Raw genomic sequence first — 18758 nt, 5'->3', positions numbered from 1 at the left:
GCAAAAATTGCAACATTAGGACAGCTAAAAACTGGTGAGAACATTGCCCAGAGAAAGTCACGGACAATTGAAAGGTCAAAATTTTGCAGGACTTTCAAATCCAAATGGGCAAAGTGTTGGCACATAGCACTCCAGACATGACAGTGACCGAGGACAAGAAAGTGATGATCATCGATACAGCAACACCTGGTGAAAGCAGGGTCATTGAAAAAGGTCACTAAATACCACAATTTGAAAATCGGGATTCAGCAACTATGGCACAAACCCAGTGGTAATTGGCACCCTGGGGGCCATTCCGAAAACACTTGGGTGGCACTTAAAACATCTTCAAATTGACAAAATCAGCACCTGTCAGATTCAGAAGGCAGCCCTGCTGGGATCCACATGAATACTATGCTGCTACATTACAATTTCCTAGGTCTCTGGGTGAGGCTCAAGTTGCAATGAAAGACCATCAACCAGCTAAAGAACTGGCAGCTGTGATATTAAACAAAATTGAACAATAATAATAAAAGTATGTATTTCTACATGTTTTAAATCTTATTTTATTTCTACATTTGAGATTACTCTTATAGTTTGTTAACTTTATTGTGAAGAGATGTTTTTCCCCCATAAGGTTTGAAAGGAACATTTAAGCAGTTTTTCCCAGGAGGTGTCTAGCCTTGCCCAGTCACCATTTTAGAAATGCAGAAGAGGTGGCAAGAGACAATGGGAACAATCCCCCCTTCTCCAAGAAGGTATCACAGATTGTGAGGTCTTAAAAGGATAGAAGGGTGTCATGAAGAGGATACCTGAAGCTAGCAGGAAAAGTTTCCTTGACCCAGACTGACCAGGTCAAGGGGATGGGGACTGGGAGTTGGTAAAACCCTGGGGAGCAGCCCCTCCACTCACCTCTCCTTCCAGCACTGCTCTGGAGGGCTGGAGGGACATGCCCACGCTACCCTCCAACTTCCAGTCCATGCAGAGCTGCAGTATAAAGCCGAAAGAGCCGCATGCGGCTCCAGAGCCGCAGGTTGCAGACCCCTGGCCTAGGTATGCCACTGATGATCATGAACAGTTGCTTAAAGACAGATTGCATACACTCTCATTTAAAGAAAATGCTCACTAACTAGTTAAAAAATTCTGAATGTTCTTCTCAGCACACTCATTTATGATGCCAACATTGTCCTGGTGTTAAAATAAACAACCAACTACTTGAATCTCGAGAGGATCATTATCGGATCATGTTGGTTTTGAGGAAATCACCAGTATTTACTCTGCTTTGAACTGAAGCCAAGAAATAAGATAACTCAGCCGAAAGAGGGCAGGCTACACCCCTACCATTCCTATAAATCTCAGCTGGCTGAGACACTCTGAATATCAGAGAATCCAGGTGATCCACTCTTGACAGCATCACAAACTCTGAACGGCATCATGACAATTCCTGGTACCCTCTTCCTCTTTGCAATTTTATTTGCCATAGCTAGAACAGGTAAGTTATAGGGAAACACAACCGATTACAAAGTTTTGTGTCATTTTTTTTCCCTAACATTCTATTGGTTTTGCAATGATTTATTCACCATTGGTTTCATTAATTCACTGCATTTCTGAATTTTAACTTTGTTGTCTTCAGTGTCATTGGGACAGGATCTCCAGAGACTGTGTTCTTGATCCAAAGGTTTCTGACTGTCGAAAATGAGCTAGGGAAGACCCTCTGGGTGAGGGCTACAATTCTCGAAAAGTTCATCCAAACTGAGATGGAAAACCAGCACTTCACAGTCAAAAATACATTCTAACTTCTTATTAAATGGAAGGTCTTTCCCCAGTCTCTAAAATTTGGCAAACATGGGGCTGGATTCAACCAGCTTTTGTGTTAGCAAGAAAGAGAGGCAAGGATCCACTTTGATAATCCAAAATGGCTAGGCTGGGGATCATGGGACCTATGTTAACTTAAGTAGCATGAAAAAGATTTTAGAGGAAGAAGAGTTGGATTTAGATCCCCCCTTTCTCTCCTGTAGGAGACTCAAAGGGGCTTACAAACTCCTTTCCCTTCCCCCCTCACAACAAACACCCTGTGAGGTGGGTGGGGCTCAGAAGAACTGTGACTAGCCCAAGGTCACCCAGCTGGCGTGTGTGGGAGTGCACAGGCTGATCTGAATTCCCCAAATAAGCCTCCACAGCTCAGGCAGCAGAGCGGGGAATCAAACCTGGCTCCTCCAGATTACAGTACACCTGCTCTTAACCATTAAACCACATTTTTTTCTGATAGACACTAATGTTCAAGAATATGTGATGGATATTTATTTATTTATTTATTTATTTATTTATTTATTTATTTATTTATTTATTTATTTATTTATTTATTATTTGAATTTTTATACCGCCCCATCCCCAGGGGCTCTAGGCGGTGTACAACAAAACTAATACAACAAAATCAGGAGCGAACAATGATTAAAACAACAACAATCCATAAATCAACAATCATTAAAACATACTAAAACATACTAATTTTTTTGTTAAAACAGCGGTAATCATAATAAAAAGGCCCCTGGTAACTCCTTACTCTTAAAACCCTCCCCTAGGGAGTAGCTGGACTCCTCCATAGGAGGATAGTCTGGGTGTAAACAAGCAGGGGCGCCTTGTTAACTATAATTTTATAGTTAACTATAATTGTTAACTATAAAATCTGGGAAAGCAGACATCTTACCTTGCGCACATCATAATTCAGTAGAATTAACCTGGAAAAAATGGAACCAGAAAGAAGATGGAAATTGACAGCAGAATCCGGGGCAGGGGTAGGGGGGAGGATATTTATTTTCTTAAGTTTGTTTTTTTGTCAAATTTATATCCTGCTCGTTCTCTGTAGGGCTCAGGATAGTTGTATCGCAGCCAGGGATAGCTTAGCCATTGCACAGCTGAGCGGCCTTCTAAGCGATTTGCTACACCACAGCCAGCAATCTGACAAGGGAACTCCCTCAACCCTTGTGAGAATTCTGTATGCAGCTTCGTGGGCTGCACCTACATTTTTGCTGATGTAAATTTGCACTAGCAAATGTGGGTGTTCCCCAGGAAGCTAAGGCCAGCCCTGACCCCAGGCACAACCACTCTGATGGTGAACTGTTCTTCTGCACCAGAGGTGCATGGGCATGCATTGCTGTTATGGTGGTGTAGTGCTTAAGGGCAGGTGGATTCTAATCTGGAGAACAGGGTTTGATTCCTCAGTTCTCCACCTGGGTGGCAGAGACTTATCTGGTGAACCAGCTGCATTTCCACACTCCTACATTCCTGCTGGATGACCTTGGGCTAGCCACAGTTCTTTGGAACTCTCTAAGCCCCACAAGGTGTCTGTTGTGGGGAGAGTCAGGGAAAGGAGCTTGTAAGCCACCTTGAGTCTCCTTAAAGAACAGAAAGGTGGTATATAAATCCAAACTCCTCCTGCTCCTGCTCCTGCTCCTGCTCCTGCTCCTGCTCCTGCTCCTGCTCCTGCTCCTGCTCCTGCTCCTGCTCCTGCTCCTGCTCCTGCTCCTGCTCCTGCTCCTGCTCCTCCTCCTCCTCCTCCTCCTTCTTCTTCTTCTTCTTCTTCTTCTTCTTCTTCTTCTTCTTCTTCTTCTTCTTCTTCTTCTTCTTCTTCTTCTTCTTCTTCTTCTTCTTCTTCTTCTTCTTCTTCTTCTTCTTCTTCTTCTTCTTGTAATCTGGAGAACCAGGTTCGTTTCCCAGCTCCTCCACATGAAGCCTGCTGGCTGATCTTTTCTCTCAGAACAATTTCCGCCCTACCTGCCTCACAATGTGGCTGTTGCGGGAAAGGGATTGTAGAGAAAAGTGGAGTATAAAAACACTCTTTTTCTCCCATACATGATGCTACCGCACCACTGCCTGGAGCTGATGTAAGTGCCCCGGCACTGTCATAAACGCCCCTTACACTGGGGCAAGTGGCATTTAGGTATGCGATGGGGTTACGCTACCTCCTTGGTACTTTCGGCTACCCCCTTGTGGACTGCATCATAAGAATATGAATGTTCATGTTTTGTTTTCATGTGTATTGAAATAAAACTTTCAAAAACTTTGGCAATAAAATCAACAAAAGTCACAGGGGGCAAGGAGGCTCACGTAAGGAGGAGAACTGGTGAAGATTGAGAGAAAAAGATGGCTGGGTCCTGTGAGAAAGCATCCAATCCTTGAGCAAACTTAAGAAAAATCCGTTGATGGAGTCACATAACATTCTCTCTGGCTGATTCCACATGGGCCAAAAACAGCGGTGTGAAAACGGTGTGAAAACAGTATAAACCCTTTTACACCGTTTTCACACCGCTTGTTTTTCGCCCATGTGGAATCAGCCTCTGTGGGGCAAAATTTTACACACTCCACTACCCGGACTAAAATTTGGAGAGGATTGTCTTTAGGTGTTTATGCCTGTACATGCTGTCAAGTAGCAACCGACCTGTGACTTTCAAATTAAGTGAGGTGGTTTGCCATTGCCTTTCTCTATCTGTGCTTTCTCTATATATGCCTTTCTCTATATGTCTCCCCATCACCCAAGTATCAACCCTGATTATCTTCTGAGATATGACTGGATATGCCATACCATTCCACATTCCTGGATTGCCCTTATTATTTGACAGCTAAAGATTTCTTTTTAAAGGAAATTCCTTTTGGGAAGGAGAATTAAATATCTCCGATGAAATGAGCTGGAATAACCCTTTCTTGTTTATTTTTTTCTTCTCCCTGATCCATTTGTGTGTCCTAGGCTAAAAAAAAGTCAAGACAGAAACATGAGAGGGGAAAATTCGGAGAAGGAATAGTCTGGAGCATTATCTTCAATCTGTCCAATTCCTCTAACCCTCTTTCTCTCTGATCCTCCAGGGTTTCCTATTAAGTGCGAGGTGTCTCATAAAGGCACAATACGTGGCAAACGGAGTACCTCTCTCGAGACCTGCGATCCCGAGTTTGATGCCTGTGAATCGTTGGTGATTGAAGCATCACGGGGTAAGTAAACCAACCCATGAATTTGGCAGGTGTTTCAAGCTGTGGCTAGTTACGAGCACAGAAATCAGTTCTTGCCTCTGTAATATTGTTGAAAAGTATGGACAAGGGTGGAAAGGGTTAGGCCTCTGCCACAGTCCAAACTGGAAGCCCTCGCCACACACCACAAATACTTTTGAGGAATGGCACCCGCCTTCCTGGCATCAAGCAGCAGGGCACCACAAGGATATGGGTTTAACACCTGGATGAGGAAGTGTTGGTTCCGCTGTATGGGGATTGATCTATGCTTCACAATGTAACCATGGCCGTTTCCGCATGGCCACGCTGCGGGGGTACGCCGACGCACCCCTCCAGGACCGTTCGCATGGACGGTCCCAGTAAGGACGGGAAAGACAGCACAGCCAGCGCAGAGGCTGCGCCGTCCCCCAAACGCCTTACCATCCCTCCAACCTTCCAGCGCATTGCCCAAACCAGGGGACACGCCCCCTGCCCTGCACGACAGGTCTGGTGTCGCAGGGCAGGGGGGCATGGCCCCTGGCCTGGACAATGCACCGGAAGGTCGGAGGGATGGTAAGGCGTTCGGGAAAGGGGGGGAAATGGCGCCTTCCAGCCGCTGCCGTTTGCACAGCAGTGGTTGGAAGCCGCTCTTTCCGAAAAACCTCACTCAGGGAGCGCGGTTCGGAAACAGCGGCTTCATGCCGCTCCCCAGGGACGCTGTTTTTAGCGTCCCTGGGACACTGTATTCTGCCCATGCGGAAACAACCCATGACATGTTAATGGACCTACATTTTGTTTGATCTATTTCTATATGCCTGCAAATGTAGATAACTAGGCTGACCCTGCCTGAAGCTCCGGAAGGGGACGGAGGGAGGAACAAAACTTGTCAGGAGGCTATCTGACTGTCTCTGCCTTGGTCTTGGGTGCTTGCTTTCAAAAACAATCTTGTTCACACTTGTCTTTCACACATTATCTGGGAAATTGGGAGGGGGGATTCAGGGGAGCACGGATAGGGATAAAATTGAAGGTAGAAGTCAGAATGATCAGAACTGGCTGCCTGAGTTTAGGGGACTTGTTGCCTACTCAATACCACACTATTGCTTTCTTTCTGAGTGTATTTTGATTGCTCCATGCACTGTTGAGAAGAAGTTGCCTGCCTAGCTTATAGGGGCAAGGCAAGCAAAACATTGGCCTGTGACTACTTGGCCCATCCTGTAGGACAGTGGGGGCAAATGTAACATATCTCTCCATTCCCCCACTCCACCCCTTAGTCTGCAGTACTGCCTCTGATCACAAGGCTGCAAGCAATTAATACATTCCATTTGGGTGGTGACATCTGTGCAACTGCTGGTTGGAAAATGTCTCTGTCAGTTATGTAGCTGCACAGTACATTTATTTTCCTCCCTCTGTGAACTCCAAGCAAGGCAACTACATACCAAAAGAATAAGCAGACCTCAGCATTAGGAATTCTTAATCTCCTGACCCCAATTTGGATTAGTCATACAGTAACAATGAAAGAATGGAACAGTTTATGTTTTGTGCAGGTTTCAATTTGTTAATGTTTAAACACACAAACACACAATGTCTCCTCGTTTTATCCTGATATATATAGCTGGAAGGTCAGTGACAACCGTTAAAAAGTCCTGCTCAAAGAGAGCGAGCTGTGTTCCTGGTCCAGTATTTATGCATCTTAGCAATGGACTGAAGGAGACTGGAAATAATCTCTGCTGTACTACCGATGGTTGCAACTCTGTGGTTCCTCCAGGTATGTATTGTGCATGTAGGATGCCGCCTCATATTGAGCAGAGCAATGGTTTCCATCACCAGCTACCATCTATTCTACCTGGCAGTAGGTCTCCAAAATCATCCCCAGTTCTATGACCAAAGATCCCTTTCAGCTAGAGATGCAGGGATTCAAACCCAAAGTCTTCTACATGCAAAGCATATTATACCTGTCACTAAGCAGCGGGCCCTCTACTAGATCTATTTACTCCTTATTTTTAACAGCCCTCCTTTCTTTCTCCTCATGCATTTGATGGCTACCATGGTTTAATTTTTTTTCCAGCATCTATGGGAGGGCCTCATTCAAGATCAGTAATCTGTGATTTTCGTGCACTTCTGCAAGAAGGGGTGGGATGCTCTGAAAGACACAAAGCTGTTTTTCAGGTTTTTAATGCGTTACAGGTAAAGGTGTTCCCTTGTGCAAGGACTGGGACATTTCTTACCCATGGGGTGATGTCCAGTGACGAAGGAAGGGGGAGCTGTGCCTGGCACATGAATTGCCTGTGTGCCCCCTCCCACCCCAAAGCACCCCTGAAATGCCCTGAAACATCCCTGACATGCCCCGGGCCTGGCCCTGTGACTGCAATGGCGTTGCCCGGGGTGAGCCACCCCTAGTGTCCCCATTGCAATTACACCTCTGGTGATGTCACATCATGATGTTTACTAGGCAGACTATGTTTACAGGGTGGTTTTGCAATTGCCTTCCCCAATTGTCTATACTTTACCCCCAACAAGCTGGGTACTCATTTTACTGAACTCAGAAGGATGGAACTGAGTCAATCTTGAGCCGGCCACCTGAAACTGACTTCTGCTGCGATTGAACTCAGATTGTGAGCAGAGCTTTTGATTGGATACTGTGCCACAGGGTTCATTCATCATTATCCTTAGGGTTCACTAAAAGAGGAGACATTTCCAATTCAAATCAACTCTGCCAGTGAGGGTTTTTTTTCACATCTGGGTGAAGCAAGAATCATGTCATGCCTCTTTGAAGACAGACCTGTTAACAGCTACAAGCTGTTAAATGGAATTCCTACCTTCAGTGGCAGTCTACCTCTGAAGACCTGGATGGTGAGGACAAGCAGCTATAAAGACAAAGACTTTATAGAAAAAAGAGCAGGACTATTATTAGGTGTGAAAAAGCACTCTAATGCATTTCTGAGAAATTCTGAACTCCGCAGGTTCCTTCCAACTCAACTAGTCACCAGATTTAAAATCTAAATTGAAACCAGTTTCAGAATGAAATATAGGCCATTTCCGCACAGCCATGCTGCAGGGGGGTGTCGGCATAAATGAAGCCGATGCACTCCCCCGGGACCGTTCGCATGGATGGTCCCGGTAGGGGTGGGGAAGATGGCGCAACCTGCACAGAGGCTGCACCATCCCCCGAATGCCTTACCGTCCCCTCCGGCCTTCCGGCGCATCGCACAGGCCAGGGGACACGCACCTCTGCCCTGTGCGACAGCTCTGGAGTTGCAAGGCAGGGGGGGTGTCCCCTGGCCTGTGCGACGCACCAGAAGGCCAGAGGGGATGGTAAGGCATTCAGGGGAAGGGGGGAAATGGCGCCTTCCAGCCGCTTCCGTCAGCGGTTGAAAGACACTGCTTCTGAAAAACCTTGCTCAGGGAGCGAGGTTCAGAAGCAGCGTCTTTGCGCTGCTCGGGGGTTGCGAGGCCGGCGCTGCTGTGAGGCAGCAGTGGCGGCCGTGTGAACCCCTCCCCAGGAAAGCTGTTTTTAGCGTCCCTGGGGCGCTCTTTACCGCCCGTGCGGAAAGGGCCATAGACACAGCCTTTGTTTTACACTCCTTACCTGATAACCTGAACTGTACCGTCATTAAAACTGATTCTTGGCTGCTTGCTTCCAGTGCCAGTTTGGAATGAAACCCCCAATGGACTCTGGTGCCCTTCATGCAGCGTTAACCATCCCGACCCATGCCAGAAAGATATCATGCTTTGCAAAGGATTGGAAAACAAGTGCTTTCTCAGAATAACAGGTAAGTCTGATTCAGCTACTGATGGAGGACATTTCTAACCACAGCAATGTCAGAAGTCAATGCATAGGGCAGTGCGACAGTGAAGTTTATGGTTTTCAATTCCAGGTTGGGAAATCCTGGAGATTTGGGTGGACCCTGGGGAGGGCAGGGTTGAGGGAAACCTTTGTCTCTCAGGCTAAGCTGGAAGCACACTGCTTTGATTTTCAGAGATGCATCTATAGCAAATAGCGCCTATGGTAATCCAGCCTCGTTGCTGGCTCACGGCCGCAGGACCCTCTCCCAGAAGCTTGGCATGGCCCTACCAGTGGTTTAGTGGCATCAAGGTGCCATAGGTGAGCAGAGAGAGGGGAAGAGTGTTGACACTGTAGCAGGATAGCACCCCTCTTCAAGCGATGTGCAGCACACGTGCCATACCCTTAGATACACCACTGCTGAGACGCATGCCTGGGATGAGCTCAGTATTGTCAAATCAATAAACTGGAGAGGAATAATCTGAAGCCCCCAGTGGCGTAGGAGGTTAACAGCTCGTGTATCTAATCTGGAGGAACCGGGTTTGATTCCCAGCTCTGCCACCTGAGCTGTGGAGGCTTATCTGGGGAATTCAGATTGGCCTGTACACTCCCCCACACGCCAGCTGGGTGACCTTGGGCTAGTCACAGCTTCTCGGAGCTCTCTCAGCCCCGCCCACCTCACAGGGCGTTTGTTGTGAGGGGGGAACATAAGAACATAAGAAGAACATAAGAACTAGCCTGCTGGATCAGACCAGAGTCCATCTAGTCCAGCATTCTGCTACTCGCAGTGGCCCACCAGGTGCCTTTGGGAGCTCACATGCAGGATGTGAAAGCAATGTATTCTCTGCTGCCAAGCTGTTCCTGAGAGCACTCTGGTCTGCTAAGGCATTAGCAGCAATCTGGAGATCAAGGAGGATCAAGATTGGTAGCCATAGATTGACTTCTCCTCCATAAATCTGGGTCTCAAGCCCTTTTAAAGCTATCCAGGTTATGGCCATCACCACCTCAGTAGCAGCATTATTCCAAACACCAATCACACGCTATGAAGAAGTAAGCTTCCTTTTTATTAGTCCTAATTCTTTCCCCAGCATTTTCTCTTTCAATGAATGCCCCTGGTTCTAGTGTACAGAGAAAGAGAAAAAATTCTCTCTCTGTCAACATTTTTCTACCCCATGCATAATTTTATAGGACTTCAATCATATCCCCTCAGACGCCTCCCTCTCCAAACTAAAGAGTCCCAAACGCTGCAGCTCTTCTCCTCATAAGGAAGGTGCTCCAATCCTCTTCAATCATCCTCAAGCTGTCTCCTTCTCTGCACTTTTTTCTATCTCTTCGTGAGCATTCTTTTGGAGATGTATGCACTCAGAACTGAACACAGTACCTCCAAGTGCTGTCGCATTCACGGCTTTATATATGGGCATGACAATCTTTGCAGTTTTATTCTCAATTCTTTCCTAATTATCCCCAGCATAGAGTTTGCCTTTTTTCACCGCTGCCATGCATTGAGTTGACATTCCCATGGAACTATCAACTAAGACTAAATCCCTTTCCCCTGGTCTGTGACTGATAGCACTGACCCCCCGTAGCGCAGTATGTGAAGTTTGGATTTTTTTGGGCCCCTCACGCATCAATTTCATATACTACTACATTGAACTGCATTTGCCATTTCTAGCCCACTCACACTAATTTATCAAGGTCCCGCTTTGGAGCTCTTCAATCCTCTTTGTGGTTCCTACTAATCTCTACATAATTTGGTATCATCTGCAACTTGGCTACCACACTACTCCACCTCTACTTCCAGGTCATTTCTGGTGAATAAGTTAAAAGAGCACTGGTCCCAAACGGACCCTTAAAGGGACACCTCACTCCCCACATCTCTCCATTGGGTGAGAACTTCCCATTTACACTCCACTCTTTTGTTTCCTGTTCCTCAACCAGTTTTTAATCCATAGGAGGACTTCCCCTTATTCCTTCTTCATTAAGGAGTTTTCAACAGTCTCTGGTGAGGAACTTTGTCAAAAGCCTTTGGAAATCCAAGTAGACAATGTCCACTGGTTCCTCCCTTATCCACATGTCTGTTTACACCCTCAAAGAACTCTCTAGTAAGTTTTGTAAGACAGGACTTGGTTTCTACAAAGCCATGCTGACTCTTTCCTCAGTGCAGGTCTTGCTTTTCTACATGTTTACTGCAATTTTGTCTTTAATGATAGATTCTACTAATTTACCAGGAACAGATGCTTCAAACTGGACTGGCCTTTGTAATTTCCCGGTCCCCCCCTAGACCCTTTTCTAAAGATTGGTGTGACATTGGCCATCTTCCAGTCTTCAGGGATGGAGCCTGATTTCAGGGATAAGTTGCATATTAATGTGAGAACATCAGCAATTTCATGCTTGAGCTCTTTAAGAACTCTTGGATGAATGCACCATCTGGGCCAGGGATTTGGTAGTTACATTTAGTTTATCAATGGCCGAACTGCATTTTCCTTGTCTACTACTAACTCTACTCAGTTCCTCGATTCACCTCCTAAGAAGCTTGGTTCAGGTGCAGGAATTTTTCCTCACTTCCTCTTGGTGAAGATACAGATGCAAAGAATTCACCAGCTTCTCTGCAATCTCCCTGTCACCTTTTTAGCACACCTTTTGTTCCTTCAATGCCTAACGGACTCTGTACCGCTTTCCCTAGCTGGCTTCCTTGCTTTTGATGTACTTGAAGAACTGTTTGTTGCTAGTCTTGATGTTCTGCAGCCATGCTCCTCATAATCCTTTTTTTTTTGCCCCCTTACAGCTTTCAATCTCTGTTTCTCTTTTGCCACCATTTGTGTTCTCTCTGGTATTCTTTCATCAGTTAAGTTGGACTTCCATTTTCTAAAAGACATCTTTTTTTTTCCTAATAATTACCTCAACCCTCCCTTTGTTAACTATGGTGGCTTTCTTTTTTGGACTACAGGCGCTGCCTTTCTAACCTGCAGGAACATTATCTCCAGCTTTCGAGCTTTTTAAGACTGTGTGTTTTAAACAACCTCCAAGCAATCTTTGGACATTTTTGACTCTCTTGATTTTCCCTTTCAGCTTCCTGCGCACTATCCCCCTCATCTTTGAGAAATTTCCCTTCTGAAGGCAAATGTAACTACATTAGTAGTTGTCACTTGTTCGCATGCAGAGATACTGAATCTGACAGCATTGTGGTCGCTGTTCCCTATCGGCTCAACAACACTGACTTCCCGCACCAGGTCCTGGGTCCCACATAGAATTAGATCTAGGATCACATCTCCCCTGGTTGGTTCTACAACCATCTGCTCTAAGCCAAGGAAGGGCAAGGAGATTGTAAGCCCCTTTGAGTCTCCTGCAGGAGAGAAAGGGGGGATATAAATCCAAACTCTTCTTCTTCTTCTTCTTCTTCTTCTTGTTCCTGTTTCATTGAAAACCCCTTGGGTTTCATATTCAGATGGATTGATTTATTTCTGATTCAGAACCTGAGTCCTCTGGGTTTTATCCCCAAGCCTCAAGTAGGAAGTGAGTATCAGGTGACCCAATTTTCAGCTCAGGTTTGGTAAATTCCTGGAGAGTTGGGAGAAGAGACAGTGGAGGAGGGAGTTTGAGGAAGTATTGCACCTAGCTTTTCTTACAGGGGTCCCCAGGCTTTCTGAACCTGATGGAACCTTTGCAATTCTGATGCAGCATAGTGGGTGCAGCCACAAAATGGCTGCCATCAAAATGGCTGCTACAGAGGTGGAGCCAGTCATAAAATAACTTTTGCAGCTTATCTTCAATATCATTGCACTGTTGCCAAAGCAACGTTTTTGAACATCTGCACAGCCAATCAGAAGCCTTGTTGGGCAAGAGTCTAGCTTGCCTTTTCCCACTTGGCATACACTAGGAATGATGTTGGCAAATGATAGAACACTCTCATGGATACCATTTACTCTATGGAATACCATAGAGGGTGTTTCCCCACTTATCTTTGCTGCCCTTTGCTGCGCGCTGCTCTCAGCGTGCGTCATCTCTGGAGCGCCTGGGCGTCATCAAAAGGCGCCGTTTCGAGGAGCGCCAGGGATGCCACGGGCTGAGGGGGCACGAGAGCTGCAGCGTCAGGGCAGCTGCGTTGTCACCGCCCCTGTAGTGGGGAGTGCCGGGGGACCCCGCGCTACTTGAGGAGAGTAGCGCAGGGCTTAAGGTAAGTGGGGAAAGGGCCAGAGTCAGCCCGTGAAGCGGTCATTTTTTCCTGGGCAACTGATCTCTGTAGTCCGTAGATCAGTTGTTTTTCTGGCAGAATTGCAGGCTCCCCCTGGAGATTAAACCAAAGCCTCCATGCAGCAAAGGTGTAAAAGTTTGCTAACATCTTTAAGTATTTAATCCTAGCAATCATGCAAATAATTCTAACTCTTCCACTCTCTCTTTTTTAGGTACTGCCTTCCACCAACATGGCTAGGGAAACTGTACTGCAGTTTTTCAATGAACAGATTAAAACACGGTTCTCATAAGAATACACTTATGTATAGAAGCCTCTACCAATGCCGGGGCTTCCTTAGGATATATGAGCATTATTGAATGTTTTTATTGCGAAAGCCCAGGTGTCGATAGAGGCTTCTACTACATTTTACTTTTTTCTCATTTTTTCTCATTTATTTCCCATTTATATCCCACCCTCCCCAACAGGACTCAGGGCGGTGAATAATAAAACAGTCATTAAAAACATAAAACCAATAAAAACAAGCTCAGATGGCGACTTCCCTCCCTCCCCGCCAATGAGAGTAACAATCAAGTCAGGCCGGCTGGCCAGATGGAAATGCTTGGCGGAAAACCTCCGTCTTACAGGTTCTGTGGACACAGTTTAGGTTCCGCAGTTCTCACTCGGGAGTTTATTCCATCCGGCAGGGGCCAGGGCCATAAAAACTTTGGCCCTCGTGGTGGCCAGCTGGATATCCTGGATGTAGCAGAAGCCCAGGTTTTGTAAGAGGCTTCTGCTACTAAAGTGTATTCTTGTGTTAATAGGACAAACTTAGGCCCCTTCCGCACACACAAAATAATGCATTTTCAAACCACTTTCACAACTGTTTGCAAAGTGGATTTTGCTATTCCGCCCAGCTTCAAAGAGCACTGAAAGCAGTTTGAAAGTGCATTATTCTGCATGTGCGGAACGAGCCTTAGATAACTTCTTGTTTCAATCTGTTTATTGAAAAGCTGCAGCACAGTCTTCCTAGCTGCACTGGTTGAAGGTAATACTTTAAAAAAAGAGAGAGTGGAAGAGTCAGAATTATTTGCATTATTGTTAGGATTAAAGATTTACAGGGTTTGGCACACCTTTACTTATTTGATACAGGCTCATTCCGCACATGCAGAATAATGCACTTCCAAACTGCTTTCAGTGCTCTTTGAAGCTGTGCGGCATAGCAAAATCCACTTGCAAACAGTTGTGAAAGTGGTTTGAAAATGCATTATTTTGCGTGTGCGGAAGGGGCCACAGAGAGGCTTCGGTTTAACCTTTTAGGGGCACCTACCCCATCTATTTATGGTCATCCACCTGGAGGTTGGTAACCATAAAGCACATTCGTCAGGCACTATTTCGGTGATCACAGGGTTAGGGAGGGGGAGTGCTATGGGTAGGCCGGGGCTCCGGAAGAGACTGGCGGGATAAAACAAGCGTGGCCAATGAGACAATGGGAAAAATAGAAACTTCAAAAACAATGTTGGTGGTGTAAACTGCAGTCAAGTCACAGCTGACATGGCAATGCTGTAGAGTTTTCAAGGCAAGAGACATTCGCAGGTGGTTTGCCATTGGCTGAGAGAGGGCTGAGAGAGTTTTGTGAGATCTCTGACAGGCCCAAGATCACCCAAAAAGCTTTATGTGGAGGAATGGGGAATCAAAATATATTAGTGTCCAATGTTCCTAACCACTGCACCACACCGGCTCTCTCAAAAACAATAGGTGTTAGCAGTATTCTGTAGACTGCATTGTTTCCCTAACATCGGAGTTATCCTTTACTGTTTTAAGCTCGCCAGTTCAATGTCCAATGGGGCTTCCTTGCTCTCCTAACAAACTCTGTATTGCCATGTGTAGGTTGGATCGTCCACATGGGCTGCGCCACTGAATCTTTCTGCGCTAACTCTGCTCAAACCATGGTCACCATTACGGATGACCTACATGCACTGTTGAGCAATCAAGACATAAGATGTATCAGCGCACCCAAAATGTAACTTCGGGGTCCAAAGTGCCATTCCTGAAATATACACAAGACAAAGCCAGAATGATTCGCAAAGCTTTCAGCCGCTTTCAGTTCGGTAAATCAGGGCATTTGGCCAAACAATAGACCACTGAAATAATTTCCAATTGGTGTGTCATTTCCAATTAACCTACCCAAATGGCCATGTTAATTTGTGACGTTGAATGAAGACCGCCTGCGCAAAATATTGATGGGATCAACTTTCACAATGATAATTATGCACACTTGCTTTGCTTTCTTCTTGCACATTTGCAGTCAATGTTGAAATCCTGTTCTTTTGATCGTAGAATGTCTTTGGTAAGCTGTACAATCAATGTTATGCAAATAAATATATTCTGAAAAAGCAAGTGAGAGAATCCTTGGAGAGTTTTGATGTTTGGGTTGCCTTTGTTTCATTTAAAAAATCTAACACACCTACAGCCTTCCCAAGAAGCTATCTAAAAAAGACAAGTAGACAGATGCTTCCTCAGTAGGCAGTAAACATGCCTATTGGCTCAACTTGCCAACCTCCAGGCTGGGCCTGGAAATATCCTGGAGATCTGTTCTCTTAAAGAAAATGGCTGCTTTGAACAGTGGGTATATGGCATTATACCCTACTAAAGTTCTTCACCTCTCCAAACCTCATTTTCCTCAGAGCCTACCCCAAATCTCTAGGAATTTCCCAAGCCAGCTGGTAAACTATACCATTTTTTCATCTGCCCAAGATCGTATATATAAATATAGTTGTTGCTAAGGCTTAGATAGAACCTAGTTTTTCCTTATGTTAAGAGAAAAGAAGTACATAGACTGATGTACAATACTTTGTCTCGATCCTCATGTTATTTAGCAGATATGAATATAACACTCCAAAACAGTCACTGACACTTGAAAGAGGGAAAAAAAACTTTTGGAAATCTGAGTTATAAACACACACATATTATAGCAATTAAATATTTCCTTGTACAAACCCCTAAGTTATTATAGCTATTTGCAGACTTCACTGCCAAACAACACTTAGCAGCTACATACAAGGGGGCATTTTAGTTCCCTTTTTATTTGCTGCCAAGTCTTGTTGCAAAGTTTTTGCAACCAACTCACAGAACTCATAAAAGTAATGAACCACTATACAAATCAAAACTGTTTTTATATATCACAAATAAAAATACTTAGCCACTAACTGAATGGATTAACATACTATTTCTAAACTTACATCAAACTTTTCAAACTTTCAAGAAAACATACTAATTCATTGCCTTCATGGACTGACATACAAAGTCTAACATGCAATTCAGTCTTCTCTTAAACTTGCAATTCAGCTTTTCAAATATCCAAGCAATAGCACTTCACAAGGATTTGCAGTTTCTTCCTTGTTGCTCTGTGCTTCTTCAGGTCTGTCGCTTTAAATTACCCAGGAGAATCTTCACTGCTTCCACAGAAGTCTTTCAGATTCTTAACCCTGATTTCTACACAAAGTAAAGTGTACATCAAAAGTTCTTAAACCTGAGATTAATACATAGCAATATACTTATTACATCCTAAATAACAATGCAATGTTTACCCAATCAAACATGCACTGACTCAGGTCACGAAGCCTCTCTCTCTGTCACAAATGTCTGAGGTTAGCATTTCCCTCACTCTCAATTTATGTCTGTCAGTCCCTAATTATCTTCAGCAGTTCTAACCTCCAGAGATTACTATGTGTTTTACAATCACAAGCACAGTAAAGGTACAAAAATTACAAAAATGAGGATAAGTCCATAACTGTATTCAGTCCTGTAGGCTGAAGTGTATTCAGTCTATGTATATAAAAAGATTCCTGTTGGTGGAGCCATTTCATAACATTTATTTTGGTGTATTTGAACATTTCCTTTCTAAAGACAGAAATAACCACAGATTTCATATCTTCCGGTTCATGATGGGTTTTTTAAAATGTTCAGTGAGTGGTACTTCTATATGATTTTTCACTCTAGGATAGTGTTCAAGAATGTGGTTTTTTAATTGGGCGTACAGTGCAACCTACAAACAATTTTTTTTACAGGGACAACTTATAACATACACAGTATTACCTGTATTACAATTGGTAAAGAATTCCAAAGGTGTTCTGTAATTACAGATGGGATGCTGAAAAACCTTTGTAGGCAAAGAGAATTTATAGGCTGCACAAATCCCACATGCCCTTTAACACTCTGTTTAAGACACCTGACCTGTTGAATATCAAAATGTATCAAATAGCGAGACCTTTTGTTTTTCTGAAACCAATCACTGGAGGTTCACTGCACCCTGGGATGTCATTAATTAATGGCCAGTACAGTGGAACCTCGGTTTTCATTGCCTTTGGTTTTCATCCGTTTCGGTTTTCATCGATTTTTCCAGTGAAAAATTTGTCTCGGTTTTCATTGATTTGCCTTGGTTTCCTTCGATTTGCAGTAAGGTGCAGGGGTTTGTGGAGAAAAATCACCCAGACAAAGCTGTGGCAGGCCATGTCTGCAACTTGTTTAATGACAATGCCTTGCCCAATTTCAGTCAAATCTTAAAGAGGCGTCAGAAATTTGTCTCGGTTTTCATTGATTTGCCTCGGTTTCCTTCGATTTGCAGTAAGGTGCAGGGGTTTGTGGAGAAAAATCACCCAGACAAAGCTGTGGCAGGCCATGTCTGCAACTTGTTTAATGACAATGCCTTGCCCAATTTCAGACAAATCTTAAAGAGGCATCAGAAACAGACCTCTTGGGACAGCTTTCTGGTGCGACATTGATCCACTGGCTCTCAAGCTGGTCCTAGTGTTATTGTTTGTTACTGTTTTTAGCATTAAACATTATGTTTATTAATCTGTTCTAGGCACACCAAAAATGTGTTTTTGGTATGTTTTTTGGAGTGCCTAGAACGGATTAATTGGATTTACATTGATTCCTATGGAAAAGTTTGCCTCGGTTTTAATCGGTTTCGGTTTTCATTGATTCTTTTCGGACGGGATTACCAACGAAAACCGAGGTTCCACTGTATTTCAAAATCACTTTAAAAATGTTACTACTTAATAGTGAAAAATTTAAACCCTATGTGATTCTCCATTTTGTTTCTTTTAAACATTAAACAAACTCTTTCTTTGAGTCTTGTCTGCTCTTCGTCTGGCTTTTTTAAAAAAAATTGTGTGCCATGGATAGTCTCTAATTAATGATTGTACTTCAAAAGTTCTGCCAGATTTCTCATAGTCAGAATACCAAGTGTTATTCCTTTTTACCTTCAAAAATTGCCCATTTGGCAAATTATCTTTTAAGTGGGTTGAGCGAGATGACCTGTAGTGTAAATACATATTCTGGTCCATCTTTTTTGACATATAAGGAAACAAATATATTTTGATTTTCACCTGTATGTACATGGGCATTCTGCTAGCATCTACCAGTTGAGGACACTGAACCTGACCCTTTCTAAATGATAAAGACAAAGCTTTCTAAATGACCTTTGATAGCTGCAATGTGAAGGCATCCAGAGACATCTGAAGCCAGTGGGGAGAGATAGAGGCCCCTTCCACATGGGCCAATAAAACTGGGCTGGGGATGGGGGAAAATCATTTTGGAGGGGAACTGCACACGGCTCCCACCCCTAAAGTGAGGCTGCCCCGTGTTAAGTCCCCCAAAAATGTTTTTTAGATACGCTCTATTCAGTTCCTCCAGATCAGAGTGAAACTGCTCTTAGCCACTATGCTCTTAGCCACACAATTATAGATAATTCTAAGAGTGACTATTCAACATTTCAGGAAAAATCTCTGTTTAGTGGAATGCTTTTCAAAATGAGTAACTTATTGAAAAACGTTTTCTGGCTTAAGC

General features: G+C 44.3%; 1 protein-coding gene across 1 annotated transcript; it reads left to right on the top strand.

Annotated features, from left to right (window-relative positions):
• The first annotated feature begins 1332 nt into the window (after positions 1-1332).
• LOC125435927 (phospholipase A2 inhibitor and Ly6/PLAUR domain-containing protein-like) lies at positions 1333-14953 on the top strand. The gene is made up of 5 exons (XM_048502443.1): positions 1333-1471; positions 4840-4962; positions 6569-6721; positions 8598-8726; positions 14796-14953. Exons 1-5 carry the CDS (start codon positions 1414-1416, stop codon positions 14930-14932), a joined length of 600 nt encoding a protein of 199 aa, XP_048358400.1. The 5' UTR covers positions 1333-1413; the 3' UTR covers positions 14933-14953.
• Positions 14954-18758: the final 3805 nt, after the last annotated feature.

This window comes from Sphaerodactylus townsendi, linkage group LG06 (genome assembly GCF_021028975.2).
Source record: "Sphaerodactylus townsendi isolate TG3544 linkage group LG06, MPM_Stown_v2.3, whole genome shotgun sequence".
Lineage (NCBI taxonomy): Eukaryota > Metazoa > Chordata > Lepidosauria > Squamata > Sphaerodactylidae > Sphaerodactylus > Sphaerodactylus townsendi.
This window is presented reverse-complemented; position numbering and strand designations above follow the sequence as displayed.

What these genes read in the sequence shown, in the direction of transcription:
- LOC125435927 (XM_048502443.1), top strand. Translation starts at nt 1,414, where the DNA reads ATGACAATTCCTGGTACCCTCTTCCTCTTTGCAATTTTATTTGCCATA. An exon ending in ATTTGCCATAGCTAGAACAG is followed by an intron (nt 1,472 to 4,839) that starts GTAAGTTATAGG and finishes CTGATCCTCCAG; the next exon opens with GGTTTCCTATTAAGTGCGAG. An exon ending in CAACTCTGTGGTTCCTCCAG is followed by an intron (nt 6,722 to 8,597) that starts GTATGTATTGTG and finishes GCTTGCTTCCAG; the next exon opens with TGCCAGTTTGGAATGAAACC.